The sequence below is a fragment of the Bacillus rossius genome, chromosome 1, assembly GCF_032445375.1.
Source record: "Bacillus rossius redtenbacheri isolate Brsri chromosome 1, Brsri_v3, whole genome shotgun sequence".
Lineage (NCBI taxonomy): Eukaryota > Metazoa > Arthropoda > Insecta > Phasmatodea > Bacillidae > Bacillus > Bacillus rossius.
This window is the reverse complement of record NC_086330.1, coordinates 101489007-101506821: the sequence shown is the minus strand read 5'-3', so window position 1 is coordinate 101506821 and position 17815 is coordinate 101489007. Positions and strand designations below refer to the sequence as shown.

General features: G+C 39.4%; 1 protein-coding gene across 10 annotated transcripts in view; it reads left to right on the top strand.

Annotated features, from left to right (window-relative positions):
* The window catches only part of LOC134540823 (alpha-1,3-mannosyl-glycoprotein 4-beta-N-acetylglucosaminyltransferase A-like), an 87085-nt gene that overhangs the window by 4493 nt on the left and 64777 nt on the right, over positions 1–17815 (top strand). For 5 of the 10 annotated variants that reach the window (XM_063383826.1, XM_063383805.1, XM_063383789.1 and 2 more), the window contains 2 exons: positions 1106–1251; positions 1792–13352. In XM_063383826.1, the coding sequence (XP_063239896.1) occupies positions 6921–12083 (5163 nt within the window). In that variant the 5' untranslated portion in view covers positions 1106–1251; positions 1792–6920 and the 3' untranslated portion in view covers positions 12084–13352. Of the gene's footprint in view, positions 1–1105; positions 1252–1791; positions 13353–17815 lie in introns of those variants that run through there. The other 5 variants (XM_063383852.1, XM_063383862.1, XM_063383817.1 and 2 more) reach the window with 4 other exon arrangements.

Here is a 17815-nt window from a genome sequence, read left to right as displayed (position 1 = left end):
CACTACAATGGAATATATCACAGAGTTGCATGCTACATTAACATAATAACACTACTACCTCAACACGAGCACTTCATTGTGTTTCGTCTTGTTTCCCTGCCATCCATATGTAAAGTGAGTGATCCGAAAACTTTTAAAGAATCAGAAATTATGAGTGTAGAAGGCCATGATGTTGTTTTTATTATTTAGTACATCTCATTTTCGCTTGTTTTTGAGTTGTGAAAAAAGAACTCTGTCAGATCAAATTATTATCATTTTCATACAGTTTCATATTAAACATGAATAATAAAAAGATGTCCGTGAAAGAAATTTGTCTTCTACTGTTTTACAATTTCAAATTGTAGGGTTGGGGATTTCTTGTGACTTTTTTACTTTATGAATGACCAAGATTGTCTTCTGTTGTTGGATTATTGTGTAGTTTGTAAACCCAGCCTAAGTAAGAACAATATGAGGAACATTTAGCACGTAACCACACTGCCACCTTTGTAAATAAGAAGCCAAAATTCTAAATACAAAAAAAAAACTGAATCAGTAGGAAGATTAGTGTAGCAACATTTGCAAGATAAACACATTACAATTAATGTATTGGCTAAGCATATTTTCAAAAGGCTGCTGTCAGCAAGTTTGATTTGAAAAGTGTTGCTGTCTCTCTCTTATTTTACTATGTATATTCAGTTTAAATGAACAAACCAATTTTAACAGCAAAATGTACTTGTCTTACTCGTCCATACATATAAGTAGCAAATGCAATTTTTTATAGCAAACTGTGCAAGGATTCCCGTTTGTTAAGATGTGCTGTGTCTCCGTCAGAAGAGGCATTTGGTTGGGTGAGAGAGAGGGAAATTTATCAGTGTCTCTGGTTGGAAGGAACAGCTTTCCGTTTACAGGATAAACAGCTGGTGGCAATTCATTTAAATCTGTTAATATTGCTGAGTGTCACAGAAACTTAAATGTAAAAATTAAGAAAGTTAAAGATCAAAACTTGTATGAAACTATTATAGTTCTGTATTTTAGACCAAATGTGTAAATATTTCAAGCTCAAAGATCCATTTTTTTATGTTATTTAATTTCGTGTTTTTCAACTGCATCCTTCTTTGTACGACAGTCTTCCTGGAGCTGCCCTTGCCTTGTCCTGGCAGAGGGGTGACCTTTGACGTCTGGAGCCGGTACTGGGTGGAACGAAGGAAACAGACTTGGTTCGGAGGGGCCAGTGTGGCGGCAAGTCACAGAAAAATTACAAAACCACCTGAGGTATGGTTTTCGCACGCTGGGCTGATTTGTTTTAATTATTTTATTTAAGGGCAATTTCTAAAATTTGAACATGCATGTGTTGCCTGCCACAAATATTTTCAACAGATGTTTCATCTTGTGTAATATGATGGGTGTAAGAAGTTGTGCAAGCAATGATTATTACGAACACTTGCTGTGATGGCCAACAAGTGGGTCGGAATTGGTTCGCAACATCATTTCGTGCGGCCCGCCTAAAGAATCTTACAATAAAGAAATATCAAAAAAACTTTCTTGAATTTGACATCTTCGTTTGAATGTATGCTGACTGTTCTCAGCAGGCACTGTTATGAGGCCATCATATTCTCACAGAAATATTGATTAATATATATATATTTTCATATTTTGTCATTGTTTCATGGTAATCATTCTTGGAATTGAAATTTTATTAGTAATTTTAAATACTGTTTTTAAGGAAATTTTTTTTTCATAACATGCTATGTATTGTATTTGTTGGTTAACTTGTATGAATTTTAATAATTTTTCATATGTGTGTGGCTCTAGTTTCAAAGATGATATCGAGTCTTGGAAGTCGGGCCGTCGCTGGCCTATAGCAAGGAACCATCCCAGCGCGTGCCTGAGGTGATCTCGGGCGAAGTAAGGATGTGTGAGCCGAGGTTCCAACCTGGGTCCTTCCTGGAATGCAAGCCCAGTCCTAACCACTTTGCCACTTTGCTTTGTACACAGCAAACTGCACTTGTAATGGAAACTGAGGTATTTTTGTAAAAGTAAAAATATTTATAAAGTTACAAAAATATTTATTTTTAAGTGAAATGTCTTTGAGCATGATGAGATAAAATTTCAAGGCAGAATTTTAATGCGTTTTGTGAAAATCGTGAAACATTTCTGATGCGAAAAGGTCAGGGAATAGTTAATTAGCCAAAGAGATATAAAGAGAGCACTATGCTATATATGTTGCTGGACTCATTTTCGTTCTCTTTGTGCAATGATTCATGCCCTGCCCAAAAAAAAATAGAACAGAGAGAGTTAGATGACCAAAAAAATAAGACAGCGAGTGTGTGTGCATGCCCTTGTTTCAGAAAATAGATATAGGTATCCTATACAGTCTGCTGTGAATGCCTTGAATTCTATATTTACTAACAGCGTGCTCGCATTCCTCCTTGTTCAACCAGCAGCTTAGAGAGCGCTGTAGAGACAGTCCCTGCATTTCCTGCATAAGCGCTATGTCCTATGTGTTATTAATTTCATATTTCGTTCAGAGATTTGTATGTTCCAAATGGCAGAATTGTTTGAAGAAACAGTAACAAGCAAGGTTTGGATTGCCATAGAAGTTTCTCTTCTATCATGTGTACTGAGTTACGTGTTTTTTTTTGTAAATTTGTGTTTTCTGTACAATTACAAGAAAAATAACAGTATAACAACAATAATTTTTGTATTGATACAGAACTTCTGCAAGTGTCAGTGACAAGCAGCTCACTCACATTTCGTCAAGAGGATATTCCCAGGAGGGAGGTAGCACCCTCAGAGAAACCTCCTGTGATTTGCAACATTACAAAACTTTCCTGCAGATCTCACAAACTAGCGATGCATTAATCAGTATTCAGTTAATTTTGATAAATAACCTGTTCCACAATATTCTCGTTCCTGAGCAATAACAGTTACTGAAACCATTCAAACAACTAAACTATGTAGAGGCGATCCTCAGGCATTCCCCCCCACTCCACAACAAATACTAAAAAAAGAGAGGGCTGTCTAAAAATTATCTACTCCAGTCTGCACCTGACCTATAAAGTTGGTTTATTTGTAATGAATTATTTGACATTTTTTAGTGCTAATATAATGTAATTTTTGAAACTTTAGAGTACTTAAAAAAAGTTATAACTATATTGTTGCTAATGACTTTTAAATATGTTATGAAAGTTATGAATAAGGGTCTGTTTTTGTCAAAATTTCACTCTATTTAACTAGGAGTTAATTATATGCCAAACAAACAAACAAACAAACACTCGGTGCATTTGCTTTCCCTGAAGGTTGAAGTTGGGACCACTACAGGTAGATATGCAGCATTTTCCCCATAATTATGCTGTAGGATTTTCAGTTTTTTTTTTTACTTTTACAAAATAAATATTCGTCAATACGTTGGTATCCAAAAAATATTTTTATAATATGATAAAAATTCTTTTACTGTAACAAAGGCATGATGAGGAAATCCTTGCAATCTAAAAGTACGGCTCGCAACACCTCAGCTGTGATAAGATAGAGCATCGATATAGGAGCCCAGAGATAAAGTGATGGTAGGCCACGCAGCGAGATAAACACTTCACCGAGTCCGACGCAGTGTGTGCCATTGTGGATCACCGACTGAGGATCGTGAGCTTGGTACGTATTACATTTCTCCATCTATGGTAGCCACTGTGTTGAAACTGCGTATTTAAAAAACTTACATTATTACTATGGGCACTAACACTCAGACACTTGGGCCTACGGAAGTAGGCAACGCGGCTTCTCACTCAGAACCTTTTTGCCCATCTTCTTGTGAAAAGGGAGGGGGGGGGGGTGTTCCTCCCTATCCTCCCCTCCCTGTATTCGCCACTGTACACTGCACAGTAGTAAAACAATCTCTTACAGGAATACAAATTATGTATCTTGTCGAACGACAAGATGTCCATCTTGCATTTGTGAGGTCATGAGTTTGATGCCGGCCATCTTTGCTTGCAAAATGGTATTCCAGCCTCACCCAGGCAAGTTATGGATAAGTCCTGGTCTGGCCGTCCTCATTTCCACATTTCCATGGTTTCTCGAAATCACTATGGTTGAATACTGGAATGGCTACCTACTGTAGACCAGTCCCAGTGTCCCTGATCTATGTCATTATGTGCTTCTGTTTGTAATGGCTTCACTGTTGACCAAATATTAGAAAAAATTAAACAATAGCCACGAATTAGACGTAGTGAAATTCTCAGTACATCCCACCGGCGAGTATAAAGTTTGATTATAGTCGAGAGGGGGTGAAAACAAGAAGGGAAGGGAACACAGCTCAATGCAGTATACTGATAACACCAGTTTTCTGGCTTTTGTACATATATAAGCACGCATTGAGTGGATTTTATGACCATCATATTGTAAAGATAAATTTTCCAGTCATAGTCCTGTAGTGGTCCAGTTTTTTTGGCTTCACCTTCGCTGACATGTCCTTCATCTGGACACTTCCATTATATTTGGTTTAGCCACTAAGCCCATGATGTGGGATTTTTTCAACCATGTTTAAGAAAAAGTAGTCAATTTTTTTTTTCAATGTATAATCTTGCCATAGCAAGCAAGCTGCTACAGCCATATGTGGGTAAAAGGTGCAACAACATATCAATTATTTTTTTTAAATATTATTTTTTTTTAAATATGTGAATTATATTTACCATCAAAGCCTGTGTAAATAATGAAAATGATACAAACAATTTGAAAACTGGCAAACTGTTAATATGCCAGACTGACATTTTCCACCATATTAGGTAGATTTAGAAAAAAAATACTATCTATTGTAGCTGTTACCATGGTGCGACTTCCAGAAAATTTGTATATAGTTTTTCGTTTGATTGTCCATAGACCCAAAACCCATCATCAACTCAAAAATGTGTGTATATGTGTATGTATGTGTATGTGTATATAAACACACACACATTAACCATTTTATAGACACAATAGCTGCCAAAATTTTTTACAAATAATTTCCAAACTGATACATAAAATCTAATAATAGAAAATCTCGGTCGAATTCGTTACTGGGCAATTTCTGATCAAAGGGGTAGAAATGGGGAAGGTTATTTGAAAAACAGAAAGATCGCTGTAACTCTCATAATATGGAAAATATCACATCAGTTTGAAAGTATTATAACTTGTAGGAGTAATTCCAAAATCTTTTGTCTAAAAATATTTTTGATAAGACGAACCATAACTGCAAGAGGTGAAAAAAAAGGTTGGAGGACAAAAAAATCATAACACTGTTCATAAGCACACCATCCAATTTGTTCAGAGTGTTTGTAAATCTTATCATTTTTATGTAAAACTTTTGTCTGAAACAATTTTTGATAAGGGGCTAAAAAAAGGGTTTTAAAATTACAAAAAAATCATAAAATCCATATCTTGTCCACTCTTAAATCCATTTATTTTTATTATAAAACATAAAAATATTACTACAACTTTCGTCTGCAAATATTTTTTATATGGCCAACCATTGCAGTAAGGTTTGAAAATAACAGGGGTTGGAATAATAATCATAACTTCTTTAATAAAGACACTATTAAATTTGTTCAAATTGTTTGTAAACCGTGTAAATATTATCTAAAACTTTTGTCTGAAACAATTTTTTATACAACCAACCATAACTACAAGGTAAGGAAAAAATAAGGGTTCAAAGAAAAAAATTCATAACTCCCTTAGTAAGTACACAATCAAATCCGTTCACATTGTTTGTAAATATTATAATTTTTAACTAAAACTTTTGTGTGAAACCATTTTTGATAGGATGAGCCATTGCTGCAAGGATTGAAAAAAAAGGGTAATATTAAAAAAAATTCAAACTTTCGTACCATTTATACTATCATATTTATTCTAATTTATTGTAATACCTTTAGTTATTATCTACAACTTTTGTCTGAAATAATTTATTATATGACCTACCTACAATGACTGCAAGGGGTGGAATAAACAGAGGTTAATGACAAAAACTTTGTTGCTCCCTTATTAGACTCACTCAAATCCATTCAAATTTTTTGTAAATCATATAATTTTTATCTAAATCTTTTGTCTGTAACAATTTTTGATAAAACAAACTATCATTGCAAGGTGTTGAAAAAACCTGTAGTTCGAATAAGAAAATAAATAAAACTTCCCTACCATGTACACTGCCGAATCCATTCTTATTATTTTTTTAAAATTCTAAATATTGCCTAAAACTATTGTTAAAATAATTTTTTTTTCTAACTAACCATTACTGCAAGGGGTGGAAATAACAAGGTTTGAAAGTAAAAAAATTATCATTACTTTTTTTTTTAAATAGATGTACTATCAAATCCATTATAATTTATTGAATAAATCCTGTTATGTATATTGTATAGTTTCCGTGTAAATAGACCTTGGACATTATAAACATTGTTGGCATTGGTCAACACACTTGAGTTTTGAATCTCGCGCGCCGCGCTGTGGCGATAGTGGCGCTGCTACTTGGCTGCTGTGAGTTGGCTGCCCTGCTTCCTCCGGAAGTCAGTTGTTCTACAAAGGCATGGTGGTAAGTGGTGCTATCGGGTACTCTTGCTATCTGGCGACATCGGTCGCCAAATTAAATAGTTTTGTGCAATTCGCTGTTTTATAGTCCGTTAATGAACATTTTTGGTCCTCCGGGCCGGATCTAGTTCCGGTATTTTCGTTCGTTTTTTTGTGTAATTTTCGTTCGTGCTATCGCGGCGTTGTTAGCCTCGTGTGAAGTGAATTCTCGCACATTGACTAACAGTTTGTGACTCTGAAGTGCTCGTTATTTGGTTGGCGGGAGCAGCGATCAGTGTCTCGGCTGTGGTTGAAACGTTTTAACTAGTTCGTTCGACGACTCTAACCTCTAAGTTGAGGTTATGTCTTCCGTTTCATTTGAAAACGATCGTTGAACCCTTTGGTAGTCAATCACCATGGCTGAAGGGCAGTCGGCGCTGGTGCGCATCTGTCTTGCTGAAGGTCGTATTAAGCGAGCCTTTGATCTCGCGCAGATGGTTCCCAGTGATAGCTCAAAAATAAATTTGTTTCGCGCCACAGCGCGCGACCTTCACTGCGTCCGAGAAAGGTTCGAAACGGACTTCGTCATCGTTGAAACAACCGCAACGACCGAAGATGGATTCGATGTTGAGGCGCACACCGCACGCTTGGCTGACTTTGAAGAAAAATATTTCGAAGTGATGTCAACATTGGAAGCCATTGAGGAGGTCAAGGTAGTATCACCAGGCACACCCACTACTCAGGTGAGCAAATCTCGTGTGGCTCTTCCAAAAATCTCTCTTCCCAAGTTTGATGGGAGCCCTCAGCAGTGGGCTAATTTCTCTAATTTATTTATCACCCTGGTAGCCAACAATGCTGATATATCATCAGTGGAGAAACTGGCCTACCTCAAGACCGCCCTTAATGGGGAACCACTTGGAATGGTGCAATCTCTGCCGATCTCTGAAGCGAATTACGAGGTCGCGTGGAAGCTTCTTGTTGGCCGCTACGAGAATAAGAGGCTAATTGTCTCAGTCCATGTAGAGGCCCTCTTGAAGGCCCCAATGGCTGCGTCTGACTCACCCAAGGCTCTGCGCAATTTGTTAACCATTGTAAACGAGAACCTCTTGGCCCTTAGGGCACTGGATGTCCCTGTAGACCAATGGGACTTGATTTTGCTCCCTATTTTATGCAAGCGGTTAGACTCTGTCCTTCAAACACAGTGGGAGCTTACTCAAACCGATGCCCTTCCAACTGTAAAAAACCTTTTGTCCTTTATCGAAACCCATTGTCGGGCCCAGGAAACTGTGACAGCTTCTCGGTCACATGTTCCAGGTGCAGGACCTACACAGTCAAGGAACCAAATGCCAAGCTGGAGACAGGCTCGTCAATCTGTGAAAAGTTTGGTCAGCTCTCCACAATCATGTTGCGTTTGTAACAGTACCCATGTTGTTTTTAAGTGCCCTAAATTCATCAAGAGTAGTCCCAAGGACAGATATAAGATAGCTAAGGAGCACAAATTATGCCTGAATTGCTTGTCACCATCTCACGCATCCAAGAATTGTTCATCATCATCGTGTCGTTATTGTGGATCCAGGCATCATTCTCTGTTGCACTTCGAGCAACAGACAGCCATCAACCCTGGTCCGGGCAAGGATGCTTCAACCACACTCATTGAACCAAACCCTGCAACTGTTGCAGTTGCTGCCGCTCTACCAAGTGAAGCAAGAACAGTGTTATTATCAACAGCACAGGTACACGTGTTTGATTCAAGTGGAACTCCAATGGTCGTGAGGGCTCTGTTGGATACTGCCAGCCAAGCTAGCTTCGTCACAGAGAGCTGTCTGCAAAGATTGAGGCTTACTCGTAGAAGATCTCATCTACCAGTACAAGGTTTAGCTAACACTTCAGTGAATGTGGCCAAGTCATGCGCCTCCATTGTTATGGCACCAGTTGGTAGCACGAGCCCCCAGTTTGCAGTAGATGTATTTGTAATTTCGAGAATCACCTCCAATTTGCCAAGTGCCAAGCTGAGCGCCAGGGTCCATGGTGCAGTGGCACATTTGAAACTTGCCGACCCTGCATTTGACACCCCTGGTCCTGTTGATCTGTTAATTGGTGCAGAGTTAGTTCCTAGACTCCTTACTGGGGCCAAAATTGACGGTTCTCCCGTAGCTCTGGACTCTGTGCTTGGGTGGATACTGATGGGACAGGTGGACACACAAGTCCCATCATTGACTGCAACATCTTTGTGTATCTCTCTTCTCACTTCACACCCTCCTTTGGATGAGGTAGTAAAAAGGTTCTGGGAATTAGAGGAGTTTCCTGCGACAACACACAAGTCTCCTGAAGATGTCAAATGTGAGGAATGGTTCAGTAAAACTCATCTGAGGTCTGGAGATGGGCGTTACAGTGTATCACTGCCCTTTCGGCAACCTCTTCTGAAATTGGGTGCGTCAAGGCCGCAGGCTCTTAACAGATTTCTTCGTCTTGAAAATCGTCTCAAGTCTGATCCCAAATTGAAGGCCATGTATTCAGAGTTTATGAGTGATTATGTAGCTAGTGGTCACATGGAAGAAGTAACAGAGTCACAGATTCCATCAGAGTCATATTATATTCCCCATCACTGTGTGGTTAAACCTGAAAGTTCAACTACAAAACTGAGGGTGGTTTTTGATGCATCCGCCAAGAGCTCTTCAGGTGTTTCGCTGAACGATGCGCTCTTTACTGGCACCCGGCTTCAACGGGCCATAGTTGACCTATTGTTGAGTTTTCGTCTGCATGTAGTAGTCTTCACTGGTGACATCAAACAGATGTACAGACAGATAGGTGTACACACTCGTCATCAGGATTATCAGCGCATTGTTTGGAGGTTTAATGATGCTGAACCTGTGAAGGATTATCGTCTCAAGACTGTAACCTATGGTGTCTCTGCAGCACCGTTTCTCGCATTACGTACATTTCAACAATTGGCACAGGATGAAACCAAGCACTTCCCAACTGCATCACAGGTCTTACTTACAGATGTCTACGTTGACGATGTTGTCACTGGATCTAATTCGGTTGATTCTGCCTTGGCCATTCAGAGGGAGCTTATAACACTCCTAGGAAAAGGAGGCTTCAAGCTGCGCAAATTTATGAGCAACCACCAAGCTCTTCTGGATTGGTTGCCAGTGGAGGATATTGAGATCCCACAACCATTTTCATTGGATTCGGACGATTGTGTCATTAAGGTCTTGGGTCTGCAATGGAATCCTGTGTCGGACACATATTCCTACAAGATACAGCCTAGTTCTGGCAATGCCACAAAGAGGACAATCCTGTCAAATCTGGCTAGGATTTTTGATCCTCTTGGGTGGCTCACCCCACTGAGTATGTTTGCAAAGCACCTGATCCAAGTCTTGTGGGCACGGAACCTGGGCTGGGATACTGAACCACCGGATGACATCCTAAGCAACTGGAAGAACTTCAACACTCAGCTGTCACAACTGTCATCAGTTACCATTCCCCGACTGATTCGAGGACAGGCAGGAGGTTCCTACCAGTTGCATGGATTTTCGGACAGCTCCGAAATTGGTTACGCAGCAGTTGTGTACTTGCGCATTGACAACCCTGATGGTACAGTTCTGGTACACTTGCTGATTGCCAAGTCGAAGGTAGCGCCACTCAAGGTTCAGTCGCTGCCTCGCTTAGAACTATGTGGGGCCCTTTTGTTGGCTCGCCTGCTTCACCATGTCATTGATGCCTATGGAGCGACACTGCACTTCAGTTCGGTTACTGCCTGGACTGATTCACAGGTAACTCTTGCCTGGATAAACTCTTCTCCACATGAGTTAAAGACCTTTGTGGCAAACCGGGTTAGTCACATTCAAGAGCTAACTCGTCCAGAATGGTGGAAGCATGTTCGTTCGGAACATAACCCGGCAGACTGTGGATCCCGTGGGCTTCTGCCAGCACAAATTGTATCTCATCCTCTGTGGTGGTCTGGCCCTTCATGGCTGAAGAAGGCTGAGGACCAGTGGCCTGAAGGTATTCCGTGCATTAAGGCTTCTGACGTAATCCTGCTTGAAAGGAAGGTAGTGGCATTGGGAACTTTTATCTCCCCTGGGGACTTGGACACATTATTGGAACGTTTCAGTCGGTTGACAAGGCTGTTGCGTGTTACTGCCTGCTTGTTCAGATTTATCAACAATTGTCGTCATCCACTGGAAGGACGGGCCATAGAAGAGCTGTCATCGAAGGATCTAAACACTGCCCTAGAGTTCTGGATACGTTATGTTCAGTCCATGTGCTATCGAAGTGATTTAATTGCATTGAAGAAGGATCAAATCACCTCCCCACAACTTCGTAGATTGCTACCGTTCATTGACTCCAAGGGAGTGATTAGGGTGGGCGGCAGACTGTCTCATTCGGATCTGCCCTTTGAGCAGAAGCACCCATCCCTTCTTCCTAAATCGAATCCCCTGACAAGACTGATCATAGGTCATTACCATGAAGTTAATCAACATCCGGGAATACAAGCACTCCAGGCCATTCTCAGGGAGAAGTTCTGGATTATGGGGGACAAGCGTGCAATCACCAACCTTGTGCACCGTTGTGTGCGTTGTTTTCGTGCATCTCCATCATCAGTTGCTCCGCTGATGGGAAACCTTCCAGCTATGCGGGTTCAGCAGGTAAAACCGTTCTCAAGGTCGGGGGTTGATTACGCTGGTCCATTCTTGATTAAGATGGCCCGTCTTCGCAAGGCTGCTGTGCTGAAAGCATATCTATGCGTGTTTGTCTGTTGCGCAACAAAGGCAGTACATATCGAGCTAGCCTCGGACTTATCGACAGATGTGTTTTTGGCTGCCTATAAACGTTTCATTGCACGTCAAGGACGTTCCTCGGACATCTACAGCGATTGTGGCACTAACTTTGTTGGGGCACGAAATCAGCTCTCCGAACTACAACAACTCCTCACGTTGTCTTCCCATCAAACAACAGTGGCTTCATCGCTCGCACATCTTGGTGTGACTTGGCATTTCAACCCGCCAGCTGCTCCTCACTTTGGGGGTTTATGGGAAGCGGGTGTCAAGTCGTTCAAGTCCCATTTGAGGAGGGTGATAGGAGAGCAGATCCTAACGTACGAGGAGTTAAACACAGTATTGGCTCAGGTTGAAGCAGTGTTGAACTCAAGGCCGTTGTGTCCCCTCAGTGCGGATCCCAAGGACTTCACTCCTCTGACCCCAGGCCATTTCCTGACGCTGGAACCGTTAGTGGCAATACCCGAACCAGATTTACGTCAGGTAAAAATGAACTGTTTGCATCGCTGGCAGCTTGTATCCCGACTACATCAAGATTTCTGGCATCGCTGGCATCGGGATTACCTGCACACGCTGCAACAACGTAGCAAATGGCAGAAAAGGGCGTCAGGTCTTGCCCCTAACCAGATGGTGCTGGTCAAGGAAGACAGGCTTCCACCTCTGCAATGGCCGCTGGGGCGCATTGTTGATCTTCATCATGGAACGGACGGCGTGGCACGAGTGGCCACTGTACGCACTGTCACAGGCACTGTCAAACGGCCAGCAGTGAAATTATGCCCGCTCCCCTGTGACTGTTGAAATCGGTGATTTCAAGGTGGGCGGTATGTTATGTATATTGTATAGTTTCCGTGTAAATAGACCTTGGACATTATAAACATTGTTGGCATTGGTCAACACACTTGAGTTTTGAATCTCGCGCGCCGCGCTGCTGGCGATAGTGGCGCTGCTACTTGGCTGCTGTGAGTTGGCTGCCCTGCTTCCTCCGGAAGTCAGTTGTTCTACAAAGGCATGGTGGTAAGTGGTGCTATCGGGTACTCTTGCTATCTGACGACATCGGTCGCCAAATTAAATAGTTTTGTGCAATTCGCTGTTTTATAGTCCGTTAATGAACAAATCCTAAACTTCATCTAAAACTTTGGCTGAAACAATTTTTGATAATATGAATTATTGCCATAAAAACAGGGATTGAAAAATAAAATATTCAAAATTTTTTAGTATCAAATTCATTCAAATTTATTTTAAACCATATTAATATTATCTTAAACCTTGGCGCAAAGAAAATTTTTATACAACCATGTTATTAGTGCAAGGGATGAAAAATAGTGTTTGAAGGTTAAAAAAATTAAATAATTATTTTATTTGGCATATAATATGAAATTTGTTCAAAGTTATTCAATGGTGAATACATTGAGTAAAAATAGTCATAATATTTTCACTGCATATAAAATGAAAATATATTTAATAGATCATTTTGTAATATTGGAAAACATAAATATGTTATGTACAGTACATTAAGTTTTCAAAATGTTTCAGAAGTTTATAGAAGTTTCCAAAATATTTCCATAATAAATGGGTACTTCGAAATCTGCCTATGCCTGTATGCTGTGCTGAAAGGAATTTATTAGATTTAATTTTTTGGTAAAATTATATTTATTTCTTTTTATAAGTGTGCTGCATAGTAAGGATGCTTGAAAATTGTTATTTTTAATCATGCGCTATAAAATGCACCTCATAGTCTATTTGGCAGTCGTACATAATGCAAGTAAATGTATTTTAGATGAAGGAAAGTGGCTACCCATGATGCATACGAGTGCAACTGATGTACTGTGTGAGAATTGTCATGTAATTGTTGAATACCATAATCTTCCTGCAAAACCAAAAAAATGTTCTGAGATGCGTGAAACATGGAGGCGACCATGCGAGTTCCTTTCCCATTGGAGTATATGTGCAAAACTACGAACAAGGAGACCTAGGTAGTAGTGTGCTTATGCTGCTTCTGGGGTGGATCTGTGGATCGGGTTAATGACCCAACACTTGGGTTGTCAATTTAATTATGTGGGGGGGGGGGGGGGGGAACTTTAACTTCTCACGCACACACTAAAAACGTTGGGCTGTGTTAAAACTATGTAGCAAATTTTACTTTACTTGTGTGGCCCTCTGCTGGTAATTCTAATATCAGGTAGGCCACAGTTAGGTGTTACTTAATTGGGTACAGATATACATAAACATACACTGGGGTAGATGAAACTACAAATAACATGACACAACACCTTGAAAAATAAAATATATAATTATTTATTTCAAATGTAAAAACGATTTCAAAATTTTACCCTTATTAATATATTTAATTAAATTATTATTTATATTCAAAACAACAACCTAACTTGTACTTGACATCATATAACTCCAATAAAATTCCAATTACCAGGAGATATGGTGCGCACATTTAAGTATTTACAAAAGTCCTTATTCGGGTTCGTTGACACTACACAGTTTTTAATTAATGTTTTAGGGAACTTAAAATCAATTTACCTCGGATAGTTAGGTTCAAAATGTCATCGGCAGAGCTCAGAGCCTCTTATCTATAGGACCTCTGAGTCTGTTAATTAGTGTGTAAAAATCATAAAATTTATATCAAAGTATTACTTAAATCATATATAATGTCAATTTACTTCATAAAATCAATATTTATATTAATTCCCGGCGACGATGTGACGTAAAAACGGGAGTTGAGTGCATGAATGGAAGACACAAATTCTGGGCACTTTTATTACTCACGTTTTTCACTTCTATATTATTTATCTTTTTAGATAAATCCTATTCCAATATTCTGGACTCCCTAATGATTCATAATTATCATCCTCTATCCGGGATGCCTGTTGCTATCTAGCTAATTTTCAGGATTTATAATCGCCGACGTCACGAAGTTGCCGCTCTTTCAGCTGGCCATTATAGAACTCTCTTTCTTACTAGCTTCTCAAATTAAGCCAGTAAAACTTAACTTTTAAATGGCGGCCTGAGATTGGCCGAAAACCAAAATCAGTTACTTAATTTCTTAACAAAAACGTGAAATCCGAACGCAACAATTGCGCGGATAACAAAATTAATTTCACGTACAATTTAAATAAATAAATATTAAAATACTAATTTACATTATAAATAAACGGCGTTAATTTTACCGTTTACCGTTTCCAAGTTCATTAGTCCTTAGAGGGGTATCAACAATACCTATTTCAAATAGTCCGGTAAAAATCCAAAGAGTCACTTTTCCATAGACATACATAACAAAATATTGCCGTTTCTGAAAATAAATAACATTAGACATAGAGCAAACAAAATAAATAAATCATAAATAATAATAAATAATTAAACTGTCAAAACAAACATGTTGCAGTACAATGCGCTATAAAATGCACCTCATAGTCTATTTGGCACTCGTACGTAATGCAAGTAAATGTATTTTAGATGAAGGAAAGTTGCTACCCATGATGCATACGAGTGCAACTGATGTACTGTGTGAGAATTGTCATGTAATTGTTGAATACCATAATCTTCCTGCAAAACCAAATGTTCTGAGATGCGTGAAACATGGAGGCGACCATGCGAGTTCCTTTCCCATTGGAGTATATGTGCAAAACTACGAACAAGGAGACCTAGGTAGTAGTGTGCTTATGCTGCTTCTGGGGTGGATCTGTGGATCGGGTAAATGACCCAACACCATCTTGTATTTTGTTGTAAAAATTTCCCTTTTATCCTCAAAACTGAGACAAAAATCCTTAAAAGTTAGAGAGGAAAATTCCCATTTTTAGGGAAAATTTCCCATTAGATTCTTCAAAAAATTCTGAGAAGTCATTTTCCTCAGAGGGCTAATATTTCTTAGAGAGGGGCAATATTCCTTAGAGAAAGGCAATATTACTTAGAAAAGGGCAATATTACTTAGAGAGGGGCCCCACATGGTCCCATTTGAGTTCCTGATGACCTTGACCTCGACATCAACCAACATATTGGGTTTCTAAAAATTTCTGGAAAAAAAAAATTAATAAAAAATTAAAGTAATTAAAAAATTTATAAAATATATTTCATATAAAAATAGGACTGATGCCATTGAGTTTGGGTTCCACATTTCAAACCCAATGAGGTATATCAATTTATTGATTTGATTGATTACCATCCCTGAATCGATCCTTGGCCGAAAAAAAAAGAAATTCTAAACAAAAAATATTTATTAATAATTTATTCAATTAAATATTTACACACATAATAATTGTACTGCATGAGATCTATGGCATACCATTTAGTTGCATGAAATATTCACTGTAAGTGGGTGCTGTGGGCACCAACTTGCTTAAAACCTGTGAGCTAGTTCACAGGTAGAGCAGACTCTGAGCATGATGTCACCACATGGCTGGCAGGAAGTAGAGGTTGTCCAGGCACAGCAACCCTCCCCCCCCCCCCCTCCTTCTCACCACAGTGCCAGACACCAGATAAATTGTATTAATTAATGAGTAATTACAGAATCATGCACTTTTAATTTAGCTATGATTATCTTTATTTTCAATCACGGGCGCAAATATGTAGGATTTGCAAGGGGGGCCGCCGGAAATTTGTTGGGGAGGGGAGAAGGGGGCTCGCAAGGCTCAAGAGTTTTGTGCATGAAATTAACCAAATTAGTCATCTTTTGATATGGTGCTGGTGTGTTGTATGCTGCCCATATTTTGACTTATATGCATGCAATAAACACAAACAAATTTAAAACGTACAGAAAGTTTACCATAAAATATAGTTTTGACATTATTATGTTTATCAACACCTATTCCCAGTCACAATTATGCAATAACAAGTGGGCCAGCTGGCCTCCTCAGTGAGGGACTTCATAACTCCAGGAGGGGCCAGGGCCTCCCTGCTGCCCCCCCCCCCCCCCAGAATCAACAGCTTATGTTGTCAATCATCACTCGTACACATCACTACCATGGACATGGCTTGTCTTATTGTCTTAAAACTGGAGTTCGACGCGGCACGGGGTTTTGACTACGTGGTCGTAGCCAGAGTTGACGAGTGGAAGCGAATGTTAGTTATTTGAAGGCTCTCTGGCTTTAGTTCAAAATGTTAATTGCCTGGGAGCCTGCGGCACACTGCTATGACTTGGTGAGACACAGGCTGCACATGGTTACCCAAGGAGTGTGTCCCTTACATGCTATTTGATGGGACAATGAACTACAAAACACTTAAGCGTGTTAACTACTTTCGCAGTAGCCTATCACGTGGCCTTAATTACCTGACATCCCATGTGTTTTCCTGGTAAAAAGTCAATTTTCTTTAGTGCAGAAGAACCATTTATTATTATGATTCCTCTACTCTCTATAGGTTGTGTTGTTATTCCGGCTCATGAAAGATCTCGCGCGTAGGTGAACCATTGCATTAACATGGTGTCCATGTTTCCACAATTTTCTCTGGTGCTTTAACTTAGTAGGTACTCGTATAGTTCTCTTCTTCTCTTGCTAGTTCATATTTCATCTTCTTTGCATTTCGTATCTCATCAACTTCTGTCTTCACATTGATGGTAGGTTCATCCTTATTTTTATGTCATCCTAATGACTAGTGATTGTTTAAATATCTTTATTTTCTATTTCACGAGTAAGTCTGTGTCTTTTAGCTCATAAATATTTTTCACGGGCAGACTTTATTGCTTGATGTAGGTCACTGCACAAGTCTGTCATTGTACTGGTTTAAAATAGATCACATTACTACTTTTTATACTTATATTTGTCCGCAGTAACTTAATCAATTTTTTCCATACACAATCTCTTAGATTATTGCTGTTTCGTAAGATCTGTTTTGTTACCAAGTCAGGCATTGAAGTATTCAAGCTAGTTTGAAAGGCCCTCAAATTGCCACGTCTTTGCATATTCAAAACTTGATCATGTCATGAATTCAAGAATCTGAGGCCTCTATGCGCTGGTCAGTGGCTACCAGATGCTCTAGTAATTTGTTTTTCACACTTAATACTTTTTAATGATGTAGTGAAATTTATTTGAGTCATTTTTGAGGAAAAATGGGAAAGTTTGACACCAAAACCTAAGATGTTGGCTTCACAGCTCTACCCCCTAAAACCTGTCCCAGAAGCGGCAAGAGCACATTACTCTAAGGGTACAGAAAAACCCACATTGTCGTGCAGATGTCGCATGCAGCACAGCTTAGTTTCTGTGACCCGTGTCTGGGATGGGAACTCCGCTAGTTGAGATACAGAGAAAGGCAGTACTGTAGTACTGTGCCAGATGTGCCCTGCCCTCCTCCCTCCTTCAAACACTTATAGATTGGGAAAAATTATGGACATAGTGCTTACCAACCCAGCAATTCACAATGCATGAAAATTATTTCTGACTGATAAATATTAATATTGTCAATTCAGGATCCGAATATGAGTCAAGAGCTAAAATCTAGGTAATCAGTTCTGTTACCGGCCATTACATGGAGTAAGATGACTCCTTGGTCTTGATTACACCACCAAATCCAACACAACTGAAATCTGT